General features: G+C 34.2%; 1 protein-coding gene across 4 annotated transcripts in view; it reads left to right on the top strand.

The window, feature by feature from the left end:
* Positions 1–18,477, top strand: part of RFX7 (regulatory factor X7) — a 137,314-nt gene that overhangs the window by 71,508 nt on the left and 47,329 nt on the right. For all 4 annotated transcript variants that reach the window (XM_073877052.1, XM_073877053.1, XM_073877051.1 and 1 more), the window contains 2 exons: positions 10,386–10,468; positions 11,893–12,015. In XM_073877052.1, the coding sequence (XP_073733153.1) occupies positions 10,386–10,468; positions 11,893–12,015 (206 nt within the window). The remainder of the gene's footprint in view (positions 1–10,385; positions 10,469–11,892; positions 12,016–18,477) is intronic.

Raw genomic sequence — 18,477 nt, 5'->3', positions numbered from 1 at the left:
CATGATCATCTAATGGTGGTCACTCTTTATAGAATTTAACTATGGGTAGTGGTGTTCTCCCTAGAGATGGCTCTCCTGAATTCTGTTTCTTCCTTTTTTTTTTTTAAGATTTTTTTTTATTTATTCATTTGTCAGAGACAGAAAGAGAGAGAGCACAAGCAGAGGGAGAAGCAGGCTCCCCACTGAGCAAGGAGCCTGATGTGGGACCTGATCCCAGGACCCCGGGATCATGACCTGAGCCTAAGGCAGACACTTAACCGACTTAGCCACCCAGGTGTCCCCTGAATTCTGTTTCAAAGTGATTCACATCTATCACCTTATGTACCCTCTGCCTATTTGAACCTTTGTACCTGCTATGTGAATATTTTAACAATATGCCCTTGTCTCAGCACTTTGTTTGGTCTTTAGTCTTCTGGGCACTTATGTAGGCATTATACTTGATACCATGTTATTCATTATTTCAGTTTCAGAGATGCGGCTTCCTTCTTTATTATTAAGTCTTTAAAAAAAAAACCAGTATATTTTAAAGCATGTTCTTTAAAATGACCACTGTTAGGTACAATTAGATGTTTAGATGTCCATGGCAATCTCTTTAGCTTTCTTCTTTCATAACTTAATCTAGTTCTAATTTTATGTGCAGAACTTTCCTAATATATGACACACACTCTACTGAGAAATACCTTACTTACCTACCCTAGAGTGTGATTTTTCCAGTGCTTACACTGCAGCCCTTCAAGGCTTCTTGATGTCAGAGGTTCTCTAGGCTTGATTGTAGTTGAGGCAAGCTGAAAGGGGTTTTGGTTTGTTACTTTGTTTTCAGATGGTCATGGATTCTTTAGATCACCCAGCAGAATTAGAAGGAAGTAAGTTTGGATTTCACTGAAGTTTGCTTGTCAGCCTTGGTTTACTTTTTTTAAAGCTGTCCCTTAGTAATTGATGTCTTTCAAATGGACTCAGATCACATTCGTAATCCAGAGCAGAATATTTTATTTATTTATTTATTTATTTATTTATTTATTTATTTATTTATTTATTTATGTTAGTCACCATACAGAACATCATTAGTTTTTGATGACTCATTTTTTTGCGTATAACACCCAGTGCTCCATGCAATATGTGCCCTCTTTATTTTTATCTATTTATTTATTCATTTATTTATTTGTTTGTTTTTTAAGATTTTATTTATTTGACTTTGACAGAGAAAGACACAGCAAGAGAGGGAACATAAGCAGGGGGAGTGGGGGAGGGAGAAGCAGGCTCTTCGCTGAGCAGGGAGCCTGATGCGGGGCTCGATCCCAGGACCCTGGGATCATGACCTGAGCTGAAAGCAGATGCTTAACGACTGAGCGACCCAGGCGCCCCCAATATGTGCCCTCTTTAAAACCCATCACCGGGCTAACCCATTCCCCATCCCCCTCCCCTCTAAGACCCTCAGTTTGTTTCCTGGAGTCCATAGTCTCTCATGGTTCGTCTCTCCCTCCAATTTCCTCCCCCTTCATTGTTCCCTTCCTTCTCCTTATGTCCTCCAGGCTCTTCCTTATGTTCCACAAATAAGTGAAACCGTATGATAATTGACTTTCTCTGCTTGACTTATTTCACTTAGCATAATCTCCTCCAGTTCTGTCCATGTTTATGCGAAGTTGGGTATTCATCCTTTCTGATGGCTGAGTAATATTCCATTGTATATATGGACCACATCTTCTTTATCCATTTGTCTGTTGAAGGGGGCATCTCGGCTCTTTCCACAGTTAGGCTACTGTGGACATTGCTCAGAGCAGAATATTTTAAACAGAATTAAACCATTTTCATTTTATATCTAATTCAGTAGGTTTACAAATAGAGTAAATTCTCACAATAACACAAATACAATAAAAATTACTCTCCCCATTTGATTTATATTTTCTAGAGAATGGAAAAACAACTTCCTCTTAACATTGTTTATAGCAGGTGGCTCAAAAGAAAATCACACCCCACCCCCACGCCCACCATAGTTCTATCATAGCAAGTTAGGCAAGTGAAAATTAAGAATTCTAAGCAACAAGCATTGAAAACTAGAGTCCTCATACCTTGACCTTTTTCTCTATCTTCCTTATTCAATCCTGTGGGAGGACAGCTTTCACAACTGCTGGGGCCTGAGAGAATATAGTATCAGGTATGTTGATTGTTTCCATAAATTAAAAAAAGGCTATAGAATAAGGTTCTACTTTCCCCCTTTTAGTCCTTCTGTCAATGATGCTGGTGAAAAAAGAGGCCTTTTAGTACTGTGCTCCTGAATCAGTGTCACCTGAGGAGAAAAAAATTAGATTTTTTTTTTATGTTTTGTTTTTTGCTTTGTTTCTGTAGTTTATAAAATCAAACGCAAATTCCAGCACGACTGTCTTCTCAGTGTATGTATTTTCCCTCTATACATGGTTAACGGAAGAAACAGTCAAACTGGAGAATGTAGGTTTCTAGATTTTAAGCTGACTGTTCTGCATACAAATTTAAGTTAAAACTTTTTATAAAAGACCCTTTTCTGATACCCCTTTGAAAAGTAAAGTTTGAAGAACTAATGATGGATGTGATAGCCTGGTTGGTCATCTTCCACCAGAACTCAGTCATTGTCAACCTAGCTAGTTCTTTGAAGGGTATTTATACATCTCAGTAGAAGAGTTTCTGCTTTTTCTGGAAATAAAAATAATGATCCTCAGATGTCAATTCACCATCATGGATTTGCATGAAAGCTTCACAGTTGAGCCTTCAATTTGTTTTGGTCTTAGTAAACATCAGCCCTTTCCCAGTTTTGTGACCTTATTTAAAAACAAAACAAACAAACAAAAAATAAAAACCTCAGTAACACCTGAGAGGGAAGTCTCATAAGAGGAAACACATCACTATAGCGAAACTGATTTCAAACAGGAGAAATTCCTTTCTATTGACATTTGAGAAATTATAGCATAAACCCGATTCAAGATGGTCCCTAAAAATAGGAGCGGATCTCTCCATTCAGGCTATCTTATAACTATATTCCATGGCAGTAAATACTGGGAATATATTTCCTCATCATCTGCTTGGAGGGCTTCAAGTCCTGGTAATCAGACATTTGAAATTCTCCCTGATCCTCAGCAATCCATCCATTTATATTGATAGTTCAGAGGCAGAAATGCTAAAAATAAAGTCAGGTTTTTTTTGTTTTTTAAAGATTTTATTTATTTGACAGAGAGAGACACAGCAAGAGAGGGAACACAAGCAGGGGGAGTGGGAGAGGGAGAAGCAGACTCCCCACTGAGCAGGGAGCCCAATGTGGGGCTGGATCCCAGGACCCCGGAATCATGACCTGAGCCAAAGGCAGACGCTTAACGACTGAGCCACCCAGGCACCCCGAAACTCAGTTTTTGAAATATAGAATATTGTTTCACGTATTTTTTATGATAGAAGACAGGTGGAAAGTTACATATTTCATTCCAAATCCAACTTAGGAAAGCTTTTGTTTCTGACCTATTCTGCTTAAATTGATTTCTTTCTCTAATAGCACAGTTGTTGTCAGAAGTAATTTCTAACTTCTATTTCATCTTGATGGCTTAGGAGGAGGATATGTATTCACCCTGTAGAAAGTCACTGTTGGTGGAACACTGTCTTCAATAACTTAGGGGCAAGTGTGATGCTCACACATGAAACCTAGGAGCCTTGTTCTTATGGTATACCTCCCAAGTTAGTGGAGGTCACAAGGCTAAAATATTTCCTACAAGACATCTTGCTTTTTCAAATAAAAGATTATGTACTTGTTAGAATTTGAACCATAAACTCTTCTACAAAAATCTTTTAAGCAATTACATTTCAGAATAATATTTATATAATAATAATATCTATCATAGATATATTTTATAAATTGCTTTTAATCCTCACAAAAATTTTATGAGCATTTTATCACTCTTTTACAGATTACTCAGCTTGAACAGCTTGCTAATATCACAAAGCTAATGAGTGCAAATCTGGAATTTGGCTCTAAGCCTTCTAATTCTATATTCTACACGTCACTACTACTATATCTTACTGCTTTAGATAGATTAGATTTGAAGGGTCAGTCTGTCAAGCACAAGTAACAGCTGTTTCATTCATTTTTAATATATAATATAGGTCATATATTCATACTAGTTATCAACAGGTATTTGCCTGTTAAACTCAGATTTATAAAAGTTCTATCAAAGCTGCTTTATTACTATGTTAATCAATTATTGGGTAATATTTTTATATGAAGAATCTCTGACACAAGTTCAAGAAGGATCAGTGAATTATACGTTTTGTTATATATTACTCTCGAGGATGAATTGTTGATTTTTTTTCTAAATTAAATTATAACTTAGAGAAAGGTGTTTTTAAATACTAAAAGTAAAAATGGCATTCTTTTTAACCTGTAAGTAAACAAGAATACCATAATAGATGTGGAATGAAAAATTAGAAGGGAACTGGTGAATTACTCAATATATTGGACAATTAGCTAACCTTGTGGGAAAATTTTAATCAGAGCCCTGCTTTATAGAAAAATTAATTCCAGGGGAATTAAACACCTAAATATGAAAAACAAAACTTTAAAAAGAAAACAGGGGGTACCTTTATGACATTGGGATAGGGAAGGATTTCAACACAAGACACAGAAAACGCAGATTAAAAATGAAAAGGTTGATATATTTGACTTCCTGGAAATTAAAAACATCTCTGCATCAAAGACTCCAAAAACAAAATGAAAAGATGAGCTACAACTAGGAGAATGTAATAGCAGCATGTATAGCCAATGGAGAATTAGTATATAGACTACATGATAAATACCCTCATTTTTAAATGTGTGGTTTCTTGAACAGTGTGGTTCTTTAGTTGAGATTCTCTGACTAGCAGTATCAGCATCGGTGGGAACGAACGTATTAGAAATCAGGATTCCCTGGCCCCCACTCAAGACCGTACTGATTCAGAAACTCTGGAGGTTGGGTTTTGCAGTCTTTAACAGACTCTCCAGGTGATTCTGATGCATGCTAAAATTTGATAGCCATTGTATTAGAGTAAACTCAAATGATAAATATTCAATCTTATCTTCAACCAGAAAACGTAAGACTGTGAAATATTTTTTCATACCCATAAGAGTAGCTAACGTTGGGCGCCTGGGTGGCTCAATTGGTTAAGCGACTGCCTTCGGCTCAGGTCATGATCCTGGAGTCCCCGGATCCAGTCCCCACATCGGTCTCCCTGCTTGGCAGGGAGTCTGCTTCTCCCTCTAACCCGCTTCCCTCTCGTGCTCTCTATCTCTCATTCTCTCTCTCTCAAATAAATAAATAAAATCTTTAAAAAAAACAAAAAAGAGTAGCTAACGTTTAAGTTTTAACGAGGGTGTAGAAAAATTGTAGCTTTGCTGTTGGAAATACAAATTAGCATAACTGTGGTTTGAGGGAGTAATTTGGAAATACCCAGTAAAGTTGAAGATGTGCATCCTTGATGACCAAGTATTTCTACTTTTAAGTATTTACCGTAAAAAAAACTCTTGCACAAAGATACAGCAGTCAAAAATAAAGGATTTTTGTTTTAGCACTATTTGAAATAATGAAACTTTATGATAAACTGTCTATCAGTAAGGAATGAATAAGCTGGTTTTAATCCATGCAGCTATTGTACAGTCTGTTTAAAGTCAGCGAATTTGCAAATACAGCTAAAAGTTAGCATCTTTTAAAAATGAATAGTGGTGCATGTGTACCTACTTCCTGTACTTTGTTTGAAATGCTTCATAATTTTAAATTTAAAAAATTAAATGGGATATTAAAAGGATCCCCACCTGGCTCTGTCTTATCTTTCAGGATTCTGTTTCAAAAGATTGAGTTTGGGGCACCGGGGTGACTCAGTGGTTGAGTGGCTGGCTCTTGATTCAGCTCAGGTCGTGATCTCAGGGTCCTGGGATCAAGCCCCACATCGGACTCCATGTGCTCAGTGGGGAGTCTGCTTGAGGAATCCCACTCTCCCTCCCTCTCCTCTTCCCCCCACTCCTGCTTGCACGCACGCTCTCTCTCTCTCAAATAAGTAAATAAATCTTAAAAAAATAAAAAGGTGATTGAATTTGGGCAAACTAGAATCTTCAATCTAGTTGAGGGGGGAAGGTATAACTAGACACTGAAAATCATTTTTTGAACACTAAATGCAAAAAACCCTCCAGGAAATGCAAGTTAATTGAGTATAAATTCTTGAGTAATTGCCGTGGCCCAAAGTAGAGGGACATATAGGCATATTATAGTATCATGTGTCCAAAATTATATTAGAGTTGAATTAGAGTAGGCTTTGGGGGGGGTTTTATTATTTGTTTTTCATTTTGTTTTGTTTTGCTTTTTAGCAGGGGGAGTGCAGAGGGAGAGAGAAAATCTTAAGCTGACTCCATGCCCAGTGCAGAGCCCTACACAGGGCTTGATCTCACAGCTCTGAGATCATGACATGAGCTGTGAAATCAAGAGTAGGATACTTATCCAACTAAGCCATCCAGGTGCCCGAAGTAGGTTTTTTTTGGTTTGTTTCATTTGTTTCTAGAAGTAAAAGTTAAGTGGAAGAGAATATGAAGGCTGTATATTCTAACCTTTTTTTTTTTTTAGCTCATATTCCATTTTGATAAATAATCCTCGTGGTTAATTTAATTTGAAATTTCACAGTAAGTTAAATACTATTCTAAAAATGATTGAATAAAAGATTTTGTGATTGCAGAGAGGAATCCTTTTCCCCTCCTCACATTTTTATCTACATATGGACAAGGGATCTTCAGTTCTCTCAGAAGTGCTAGAGGGAAAAGTCTAGCTTTCTGTATTAATCAGGATGGGCTAGACTGTGTTGCCATAACAAAGCAAGCCTGAAATACCAGTGGCATAACCACACATATTTACTTTCATTCATATTATATGTACAGCGCAGATCATTGGAGGCCCTTGCTCCACATAGTCCCTTGGGAACTCCCATTTAGACACTGGTATGTTATAGTTTCACCAGTGAAATACATAACTCCCAAGGTGCACAAAGGGAGAAAGAAAATGGAGCATTGATTCTTAATTATGTTAACTGAGAAATGAAATATATCATTTGTGCTCCATTCATGGTCCTATACTAGCTGCAAAGGAAACTGAGAAATGTAGGTGAGCAAATGGAATATTGACGAGTGCTGTCTCTGTTCTGTGTTCTCTTTACCACTTTACTTGCACCTCATAGAAGGCATTAGATAGCTCCATGCTACTAGTTCATGGTGTAAATGAATATTCTTTATCAGCCAAAACTTCAGAAGGGAAGGGGATTTTCAGTGGTAGGACTCGAATACCAGACTCTACCTTGAGCCTCCAAAAGTAACTTGATTTTGCTTATCTTACATTACACCTTTTTACCCCCCTCTGGATCACATGCTAATCAAACTGAATGCTGAATCTGATTGTTTGCTACGGACTTTTCTGTTCAGAATTTGAAAGATCAAAGCACTAACTAGATCACATGCAAAATTAAGTTAAAGTGGTTTCTTGGAAAGTTTTTTGACATCTAAATCAAACTTTAGTCTAAAGATTTCCTTTTGTGTATCTTCTTACAAAGAGCGAAATGTGTGAGAGAAAAGTCCTCATAAGTTTTCAGAAGAGATCTTTGGGCACCTCGGTGGCTCAGTCAGTTAAGCGTCCGACTCTTGATTTCTGCTCAGGTCATGATCTCAGGTTTGTGGGATCAAGCCCTATGTCGGACTCTACGCTGGGTGTGGAACCTGCTTGAGATTCTCTCCCTCCTGCCCCTTCTCTCTTCCTCTCTAAAAAAAAAAGAGAGAGCGAGATCTCAATCATAATAGTAGGAAATTATCACCTTAGTTCATTCAACTCACTAGGTAATATTTGAGGTTTCCCCTCAACTTGAAATCGGTTTCAATGCCTTTGCTTTGAGAACTTAACTTCTTATGTGGGTTTTTTTGTAACATAATCTACTTTGGATTTAATATCGTTAGGCATTGTTGAGATTAGGTAGGTCATGTTAATAATATTCAATAGAAAGTATTTTAGGAACTAAAGATACATTAAAGTGGGGAAAGGTTGGAGGTAGGGAAACCAACTAGTGTTGTACTTTTTAGTGATTACGAATCTAAGTTCCTTAAGGGCAAGGACTATTGTGTTGTTCGTTTGTGTATTTCCAGTCTTTGTAGGTTCATTGTGAGTTTGTAATTATTGCAAATCATTTGTGGCAGGAAATAAAATTAATAAATAAATAAGTGAGTAAATGAATTATCCTTTACTGTTAAAAGAAAGACAGCTAAATACCTAGACTTATATAGTGGCAAGGAAAACAAAGGGCCTGGAAGAATACGGGGGACTTAAGAGGGCTAAGTAAAGTGGAGTGTATGATGAGGAACAAAATTAAGCATATTCTAAAACTGAATACTGGGGAACTGGAGAAAAGAAGGTTTTAAGTAACAGTTGGGGAAAAAAAAATGTCTATGTGTGTTTTTTTTTTTTTCTTAGAGAGGAGAGTTATCCAAGATATTGCTGATAAATCTAATAGGTATTAGAGTGAAAACTAATTGGAAAAAGACTGCATAGACAGTGAAATGAAAAAAAGAAAGTAGATTTGGGAGTTATTTACATGTAATTGATAGATTAAATCACTTTATGGATGAATTCTAGGATTAAATTGTTTTATAGATGAATTTTGGTGAGAGTAAGAATAGGCTAAGTTATATTGTTTTAAACTTTTTAAAAAATTGGATCTGTTTAAGCTGTGTTTTATTACATAAGAATAAATTCTGCTACCAGGAATGCCAATAATTTGTCCACATTTTCAGTTGCAATGGAGTTTTGCTTGAATTAGGCTGCCAGAATTTCACTGTGATGTTTTCACTGTAACAGGGTTTGTGGCACATTTAAAGCTACTTTGTGGCAAACAGAGCTGGGAAAGAAAGCTATATACAGTCCTCTGTGTAGCAGAAATTATTTTAAAGGATAGGTTTAGAGAGAAAAGGATGTAGTTGCAGAATAGCTATAGAGAATCTGACAAGTAGGTCCTCTAAATAGCAGCCACTGCTGCAACTCTACAAATAATTACATCTGCATTGTGTGGAAAGGGTTGTTGGTAGTACTTCAATATTTTTAAACTTCAGTTCTATCTGCATGTGACAATAGCATCATCAGTCATGTGTTCTAGGTTTTTGAGAATTAGAAAAGGGTCATAGAAGTCATTGTATCCATTTTACAGTTGTAAGGAAAATTTGCCAGAGAACCAAAGCTTCATAGCCAGTTAAATTGTTAGGCTAAGACTAACTAATGAATATTCTTTTGACTTCTAGTCTAGTACTTTTCCTATAATCCTGTGCAGTCTTCCTTCTTTAAATGTGATTAAAACTGAGAAATTTTTGTCTAAGCATTGATTTTATTTATATCTAGAATATAAGAATTAAGAGGAAAGTACCATTTTTTTTCTCTTAGTAACTTCTTATGTGAAATAAATTTATCAAACAACTTAACTGTCATTTTATTGATGAGGAAAAAAGCCTAAATTTTTTCTTTGGCAGGTGATTCATTCCATCTGGTTTAAATTTGGACAGTCAATATTTTTTAACTATTATTTTTTATTGAAGCATAGTTGACACACAATGTTGCATTAGTTTCAAGTGTATAACAGTGATTCATCAAGTTTCTGTACATTATGCTGTGCTCACAAGTGTAGCTACCATTTGTCACCATACAATGGTATTATAATGCCATTGACTATATTCTCTCTTGCCCTACCTTTCATCCCTATGACTTATTCATTCCATAACTGGAAGCCTGTATCTTCCACTCCCCTTCACCCATTTTGCCCATCTCCCATCTCCTCCCTTCTAGCAGCCACCAGTTTGTTCTCTGTATTTATGGGTCTGTTTCTGCTCTTTTTGTTTGTTTCATTTTTTAGATTCCACATATGAGTGAGATCACATGGTTTTGTCTTTCTCTGACTGACTTATTTCACTTAGTTTAATACCCTCTAGGTCCATTGATGTCCTTGCAAATGGCAAGATCTCATTCTTTTTTATAGCTGAGTAATATTCCATTGTATATCTATACCACATCTTTTTTATCCATTCAGCTATCACTGGACACTTAGGTTGCTTCCATATCTTGGCTCTTATAAATAATGCTGCAATAACCATAGGGATGCATGTATCTTTTTGAATTTATGGTTTCATTTTCTTTGGGTAAATACTCAGTAGTGGAATTACTAGATCATATGGTATTTCTGTTTTTAATTTTTTGAGAAACCTCCGTAGTGTATTCCACAGGGGCTGCACCAATTTACATTCCTACCAACAGTACACAGGTGTTAGTAAATTTTTTTGAGGGATAAACAAGTGTTTTAAAAATGATGTTTTCCTTTTCATCTTTTGTAACCAGAAAGAAGTTGAGAATTTTACAGACCTAGAGAAACTCTACCTCTACCTTCAGCTGCCTTCTGGTCTCAGCAATGGAGAGAAAAGGTATATCTCTTCTTGCTTTTGCCTTAATTACAGTGTTAATAGGACATCCCTAAGGTGTGTGTGGGGTGTGTGTCATGGTTGTTATTGTTGTGTGCTATTCCTAAAATCATCAGAAAACAGAATGGCAAAACAGTAGATCTTTTAGTCTTTGATCATATTTGGTTAAGTGTTTACTTATAGTTTTTGCTGATTCATTTATGCTTCTGGGTAAATGCTATGAAATGCAATTTGGGTTATGTTTTTTAAACAGATCAGTATATTTTTGCAGTGTGAGGGATTGTGAAAATTAGACAGAAAAGCAAAAAATAGATATGTATTGTAAGCAATGAAATTACAGTTTTTTTAGTTACTGCTAGGTGAATAGATGACAATATAAAAAAGAAAAAGTTAAATTGCATATATGGAACATGAATTTATTATAAATGTAAGATACTTTAAGTGCGTTTGGGAATATTGCTGTATTTTCATTACTAAAAATATTTAATAGTTTCATGTGGAAAATAGAGAAGTTGTTAGCTCATGTATTCTATTAAAGTTTCATTATCCTTCTTAGTATTTCTCAAAGTTCATTTCATTCATGTAAGTTACACTTAAAATTCTGTTACTTTAAAATTGTGTATGAAAAGAAATAGCATGAAAATTCTGTTGCTTTTACCTCTTCTCCCTCAAACCAAATTTTATAACCGTTTTAAGCATTTATTTGTCCTAGAAACTCGCTCACTATCTTCCTTAGAATTAAAGTATTATTATAGTTAGCTGAGATGAATATCAGAATCAGTAGAGGATCTTCCCTCATGTTATCTTGGGTGTCCATTTTATGGGTTTAGTTTATAAATGATGCTGCCATATAGTAAAAACTGAGGATGTTTAGTAGAAGTGTTGGCATGGGGAGGGGAGCCAGTTACAGGAAGGACTGTAGGAGGAGATTTGTCCTCTCATGATCTCCCAGATGGGAATTGCATTCTGGAGCATGGAGTGCTTAATAAGATTTCAGGGTAGTTACCTGAAAACATGCTAAGCAAATAGAAAATATTTTTTCCACAACTTAAAAGTTTGATGATTTGGTAAGTTTAGGCAAATGAACAGGCAAGTAAGTGAACAAATATCCACTTCGAGGTCATTTTCACCAAAACAAATACCTTATGTTGTCGGTGCTCCATCACCTGTGCCACTGTAGAACCCATCGGGAGGGATGGAACAGGGCAGTAACTTCAGTCAGTCACTAGCTATAGAAAATGGCTCACAACCACAGGTGGACAATTTGCATATAGATAACTGGGCATCTATTATATGGCTTGAGTTTGATTTGGTCATTTATATTGTGTTTACATGCAGTTCTTTAATGGAACTTACAGGCCTGGCTCAAAAATTATCAATTAATTGTTGTCTGGTTCAGCTAAAACACGTTTTTGTTTTACAATTAGTGATCAGAATGCCGTGTCATCTAGTCGGGCACAGCAAATGCATGCCTTTTCCTGGATTCGAAATACCCTAGAAGAACATCCTGAGACTTCATTGCCCAAACAGGAAGTCTATGATGAGTACAAGTAAGTATCATGTGCATACATTAGGCATGCTGATGTGTTAAAGAGCTTAAGTACTATACTTGACTGTAGTGATTTGTTTTATCATTGGTGAATATCATGCTCATATATGGGATTTTGACTTAGAGATTTCTAAGGTTCTTTCCATCTCTAAGCTTCTCTGCTAGCATGTATCATAAAGGACAGAATTATTGAGTAAAAGGATTCTCTAGAGTTCTTCTGGATGATAGGAGGGATGTTTGAGGGTAGAATGATAATGGTATAGGATTGCTGAATGAAAGGGTTCCTATAGAGTTCTTAAGGATGAAAGTAAGGGTGCGTCTGGGGTTAGAAGAACAGTGGAAGGCAATAAATAAGTCAGTGTGAAAGGGAAAACTAAAACATGTTTTTTATTTAGACTTCTTAAAGGCCTTTTTCATATGTCCAAAACTTTTCTAATGCTTCTCTATACCAACCAAAAAAAAAAAAAGCTAAGTTTCTAGAGTATTGTGAATTACTTATTCATGAATGTGGGAGTTCAGTGGCTTATACATATTCAAATAATGTCATTTGTACAGATAATTTATTTAAATACAGGAAACATAAATATAGAGACTAATGGGCCTTTCTGGATAAAGAAAATTTAATAGTTGCTAAGTCTAGATTTATTTAACATTTTTATAATTGATGTGGAAGATGGAATTTATTCTGACAGAGTAAATAAAACCAAAATTTGCAGAGTATTTAAATGTCAAACCAACAAGTATTCGTGTGTTGTACTTACACAATTTGAAAGAAAAGTGTCAAATAACTGCTTTGTTAAACAGTGTAAAATGATGCAAAGGGACACTACACTTACTGCGATTTTAGTACCTAGAAAGAAAACTTCTACCTTCATTCAAAATTGTGATTCCCTCACCTTAAGGAACATAATGGAGCTGGAGAAAGTCTAGAGAAAAATGTCTGAAATGATCAAGGGAACAAAGTTAAACTGAAGAGCTTTAGATTTTTTTCTCTTTCAGAAAATTAAAGCTAAGAGTGCATGTGACCCAAGTCTATAAAGTTCATTCTCTTAATTTATAACAATCTGTTGAATGCCAGACCCTGTCTTAAGTTCTGAGGATATAATGAATAAGACACAGCCCCTCCCATTCATGAAAAATATGTATGTATTTATAGTATTAATTTTTCACTAAACTTAACTAATTAAAACAGATAACCCTATAAAACTACAAAGAAGCAAATATTAATAATTGAAAGGGTGTTAATATCAGTAAACATGTGATATGTTGAAGAAACTCTGGATTGAGTATCAACAGACTGGTTCTGTCATTAAATCTGTGACCTAGACAGGTGTTTTAACCATTCTTTTTGTTAGATGCATTATCTATAAAGTGAGGCAGTTGAAGAAGTATGAGGTTTCTTAATAGCTTTAAAATTCTAAAAGTTGTTTCAAGTAAGAAATGTTGAGGAACCAGTTATCCAGAGATGCCTTGCTAGTTTCCCAAAAGGCAAATTGGACAAAATAGTAGATGACATTTTCATAATTAATTAATAAGACTCAAGATATTCATATATTTTTTGAAATGACCTCTTTCTGCTGTAGAACCATTTCCTGTGTTGTCATTAGGGACAGCACCCTAACTTTGTGGAAGTGTCCTTATGTTCTGACCCAGGAAAGCAGTCCTTATATTCCGAAAGGTTTCCTGCCTGTGACAAAAAATTGTTATATTTTTCTATTAAATCATTTTCTGAGATTTCCATAAGCCCTCATCATTCTTCTCATTATGAAAAGTTACAGGTTTTTCCTAAACAAAAGAGAAATAAAGCACTCCATCATTTTGTGGGAGCAGTGGGAGCTTCAATTTTGAGTAATTGATTTGTAGTTGTAGTGGAGAGCAGCACAGATAAAAGGAAGGGACACTGACTACAGCTGAACGGAAGTAGTAGGTAAGGGAAATTTTGTATCATAACGTGACTAAGAAAGAAATATCCATTCTGTTCATGGAATGTGAAAGAATTGTGCTAATGATTATGCCTCTCTTTATAGTCAGTATAGTACTATACCTCAGTCTGGGTATCTTAGTTCAAAAACCGTTTCACTAAGAATATACTTGATTTTCTGTTATATTCCCTACCGGGTTTCCGCATAGTAGACACAAATTTAATAATAAGAGTGATTAGAATGGTCTCTGATCCCTGACATTGATAATAAAATTTCAGTGTTTTAAGACTTAAGTCTTTTAGTGCACTCCTGTCCCCATTATATAGATGAAAACATTGAAACCCAGGGAAGTTAGGTGACTCTCCTAGTGTCACAAAACTAGTTAGGGGCCAGTATAGGGCTAGAACTCAGATTCCATGAGTTCTTTGCCAAAGAAGGCAAATTTGTTAAATTTGAGTGATAGCATACTGCGTGGGTAGAAAAGGTTGGTCAAGTAGTTAGAAGTAAAGTTAGCTATGACTTCCACTTAGGCTGAATAAATAAGCTGCTCAAAATACGACTTAGTATACATACAATTAGTATACATGCATATAAATAATACAACTGGGATAAGAGACCCACAGTAACATGTATTAGCATGACATGGGCTAAGAAAAAAGTATGTTTGTGTGTCCACATCATCATAGCATGTGGGAGCTCCAAATTCAAATTTTTCTTTCATTTGATTATGCATTACCTAAAACCATAATTTGCCATGTGGGTTCAAATAACTTGAGAGGTGAAAAATGTAGGAGGACTATAGACAGGCAAGAAGTAGATCAAAGTATCAGGAAATAGCTAGTTAAAAGTTTTTTAATTATTTTGTGTTATCTAAAGAAAGCAAAATGTAGTATAACTACATTTTTTTTTAAGTACAAGAGTTTTAAATCACAGAAGAGACTTCAATTAGACACAAAATAACATTCTTCTCCATAAAGATTTTTAGAGAAATTTTGTTCTTTCCTAATGGCCTTTTAGACTAGTCATCTTCCTATTTGGAGTACCTTAATGAGGTTTCCTGCGTAAAAACTTAACATAGAATGACGAGTCTGAAATTGATTCTATTTTAAATACTCACTGAAAAAATGTTGTTAATATGAAATATACCTTTATTTTAAGCTATTCTATTGCATTTAGACCCTTGTATAATTTATTGCAATGATGTTCAGATGTATTTTTTGTGAAATTAATCCCTTTCACAGTCATTAAAATCAAAATCCCTTTGAGAGGAAAAAATGAAGATATAATCTAAGACACCATTGACTGACTTAACACTCTTTTCATACTAAATTAAGATACTAATAGGAACAGAAAGCTTTAAGGGGCTTTCAGCATGCAAAATGTTTAATTTACAAATGATCCTGAACTTTTTTATTTGTTGAAACTTGAATTCTGATAATCTCATGTTTATGAAAATGATCAATAACGTGTTTATATTATTTTTGGATTACAAACGTAATTTGTATTCATCATTACAGTTTTGGGAAAGAGTTATAAACATATTTAAAAAAAAAAACTAGTACCAGTAAATCTCACTACCTAAAAATAACCACTTTGGTTTATTTCTTTTTATTTTTGTCTAATGCCTTCTTTTTTTGTGTATGTTCTTGTTATTGTTTAACCAAATTTGGCCCCACTGTTTACACAATTCTTGAAGGGGGAACAGTGGCAAATAACACTGCAGCGAACATTCTTGATGATATAATTTAGTGTATATTATCAAAATTGAGATTGCGGGTTTATGGACCTTTATATATTAAGGATATTAACTATTAAAATGTAAATATTTTTTAAGATTACTGTGTATTGTTTTAATCTCTTTATAAGTAGTCTGATTTAGCCACTTTCTTTACAGCTTGTAGCACTGCTATTATGCTTAGAAATAACTTCGCCATGCCACTAGCAGCTCAATACCTGTGTATTTTTCCTAGATTTTTTTAAAGATATTTCTTATTTCACTCTTCATATATAATCCTTTAGTCTTGGTGAAAATGCCATTAGATAAGGCACTAACTTCAGTTTTTTTCTGAATATTACTAATTATCCCAGCCTCATTTATTGAATAATTTTTTTTCTCTTAACACACTAATCTGAAATATAACTTTTAACTTATTACTAAAGCCCTTTTAGACTCAGTTTTTTTCCTTGATGTTTTCTGTCCTTATTCCAGTACCATACCATTTTTAATATTTTAACTATTAACTATTTAAAAAACTGGTAGGACCAGACTCCCCTTACTATGCTATCCCTCTTTTTAAAAAATTTCCTTGGTTTTATTTTCAGACCAGTTAATGTTTTTCATTTGAAGTTTGGGATCACTTTTCTAACTTTAAAAAAGGAAACCTCAAAGGAATTTTGATTCAAAATGCATTAAATGTGAAATCTTCTATTAGAAAAATTAATTTCAGAGCTAGAAGTATGTTTCTTAATTTATGTCTTTCTGATGCCCTTCAGTGAAGTTTCAGTTTTTTCCCTTCAATTAAGTCCACTTGTTTTTCTTTTTTTCCTTGGTAATTTTTTTTTTGTTGTTATTTATGTTAAAAATATTTTTTCTATTGCTTTACTACTGATTTGTTTAGGTTTATAGGCTATCTATAGACTTCTGTTCTATTTATGTTGTATTTTATATATACTGAATTTTTCAGTTGTTACTTTTGACTCGAGTAAAATTTTTTCTATATATCTTCCTCACTCTATTTTATTACATTTAATAGATTTTCCTTCTGATTTTAAATAATAACAATGATAGGCATCATTTCCTCTTACAGTTTTTTGATGTTAAGGATGTTTCATTTATAGTTGATCAAGACCTTATTTGCTATTTTATGAGAAATGGATATTGAAATTTATCAAACGCTTTTGGGCATTTATTGAGATTATTATGAACTGCTTTTTTCTTTTACCTATTGATGTGATATATAAAGATATTACCTAACATATAAACCCTTCTTTTAGTTCTAGAATGAATGTTCTCTTCATATCAAGATGTGTAATCTTTTAGTGTACGGTTGATCTCTGTTTTCAAGTATATTATTTAGGATCTTTGCATCTATATTTATGAGTGAATATTTTGGTCTGTAATTTTCTTTTTTTGTGCTATCTTTGTCAGGTTTTGATATCAGGGTTAGGCCAGCTTCGTAAATGAATTGGAACTCTTTCCCTAAATTTCTGTGCTCTGGAACAGTTTATATAGCATGGGACTTATTTGTTGTTGAAAGTTTTAAAGAACTCAACCATAAAACCATCTAGGCCTGGAGCCTTTGTTGGAGGTAATTCTTTGACAATTTTTTGTGGTTTTTTTCTGGTTAGGTTTTTACTTCATCAAATTTAGTAATTTGTTTTTCCTTGAATTCATTCAGATTTTCAAATGTATCAGCATAGCATTACATATATTATTCTCTCCTAAATTGAGTTATCTTCTATATCTCTTATATCTATTTTCATATTTCTGGTTTTATACATTTGAATTTTCCTCTTTTTTTCAAATTATACTTAGCTGTAGTTTATTTCTATTGGTTTTCTTTTAGAAAAAAAAATGAAGCTAAGATTGATATATCAGGGTGTTTGGTTTTTGGTGGGTTTTTTTGTTTTGTTTTGTTTTGTTTTTTGTCTCTTTTCTTACTTATTAGGTGCCTTTCTTTTCCTTCTCCTGATTTTCTTGGGATTTTTTTCTTACTCTGTAAATGGAATTCTTTGTTTTCATTCTTTTCCTATTTAAGATATGAACATTTATATCTGAGTTTGTCTCTGATTATGGTTTTGGCTGTATCCCTTAGATACGGATATGATTTATTAAAATTATCCTTATGTTCTAATAGTTTGATATTATAGCTCTAATTTCTTCTTTGACCCAAAATAGAAGTTTGTTGTTTTTTTTAACTTTTCATGTGCTTGAGAGAGTTCTTTCATTTTCTTTTGTTTTGCACTTGATTAATTTGTAGTTTCATTATATTGTGATCAGAGAATGAAGCTCAACTTCTGAATTTTATAGATCTCTGGGCTGTTTGACACAAGATAAAAGGTTCATGATTTTTATCTTTGTTATAGTTTTTGCCTGTTGTCAACAAAAAAATGATCCTGTGTCATATTGAGTGTATCTTGTGTTAAATTCTCCTTTGATATGAATATTTTTGACCCATTCTGGATATCTGTCTAATACGTATATTTGCCCATCTTTTTTTTTTTTTAAACGATTTGTGTCATTTTGTGTAGGCTGTTTTACATTATGTTTCTAAAGTTGTAAATCTAAAGTTGTTCCGGGTCTTGAAATCTGACCAAAGAAGAAGCTGGTGGAATGAACCAATCTAGAAAGTCTGGTGTTGCTAGAAACACTTAGCAGCCTGAATAGTAGCAGCTGCAGCTACTGCTGTTCTTTCCTGTTGCCTGGGAAAGAAACATAGGCATTAATCTTAAATGGATTTCTTATTAAATAATATATGGCCTGTTTTAGCAGTCCTCTAGGTAGAATCACAGACTTTCGGATTTGTAAACTTCACAACTTT

This window comes from Callorhinus ursinus, unplaced genomic scaffold (assembly GCF_003265705.2).
Source record: "Callorhinus ursinus isolate GAN/ISIS: 27379988/994484 unplaced genomic scaffold, GSC_fseal_2.0 scaffold25, whole genome shotgun sequence".
Taxonomy (NCBI): Eukaryota; Metazoa; Chordata; class Mammalia; order Carnivora; family Otariidae; genus Callorhinus; species Callorhinus ursinus.
Note: the sequence above shows the minus strand (reverse complement) of the source record. Positions and strands in the feature narration are given on the sequence as shown.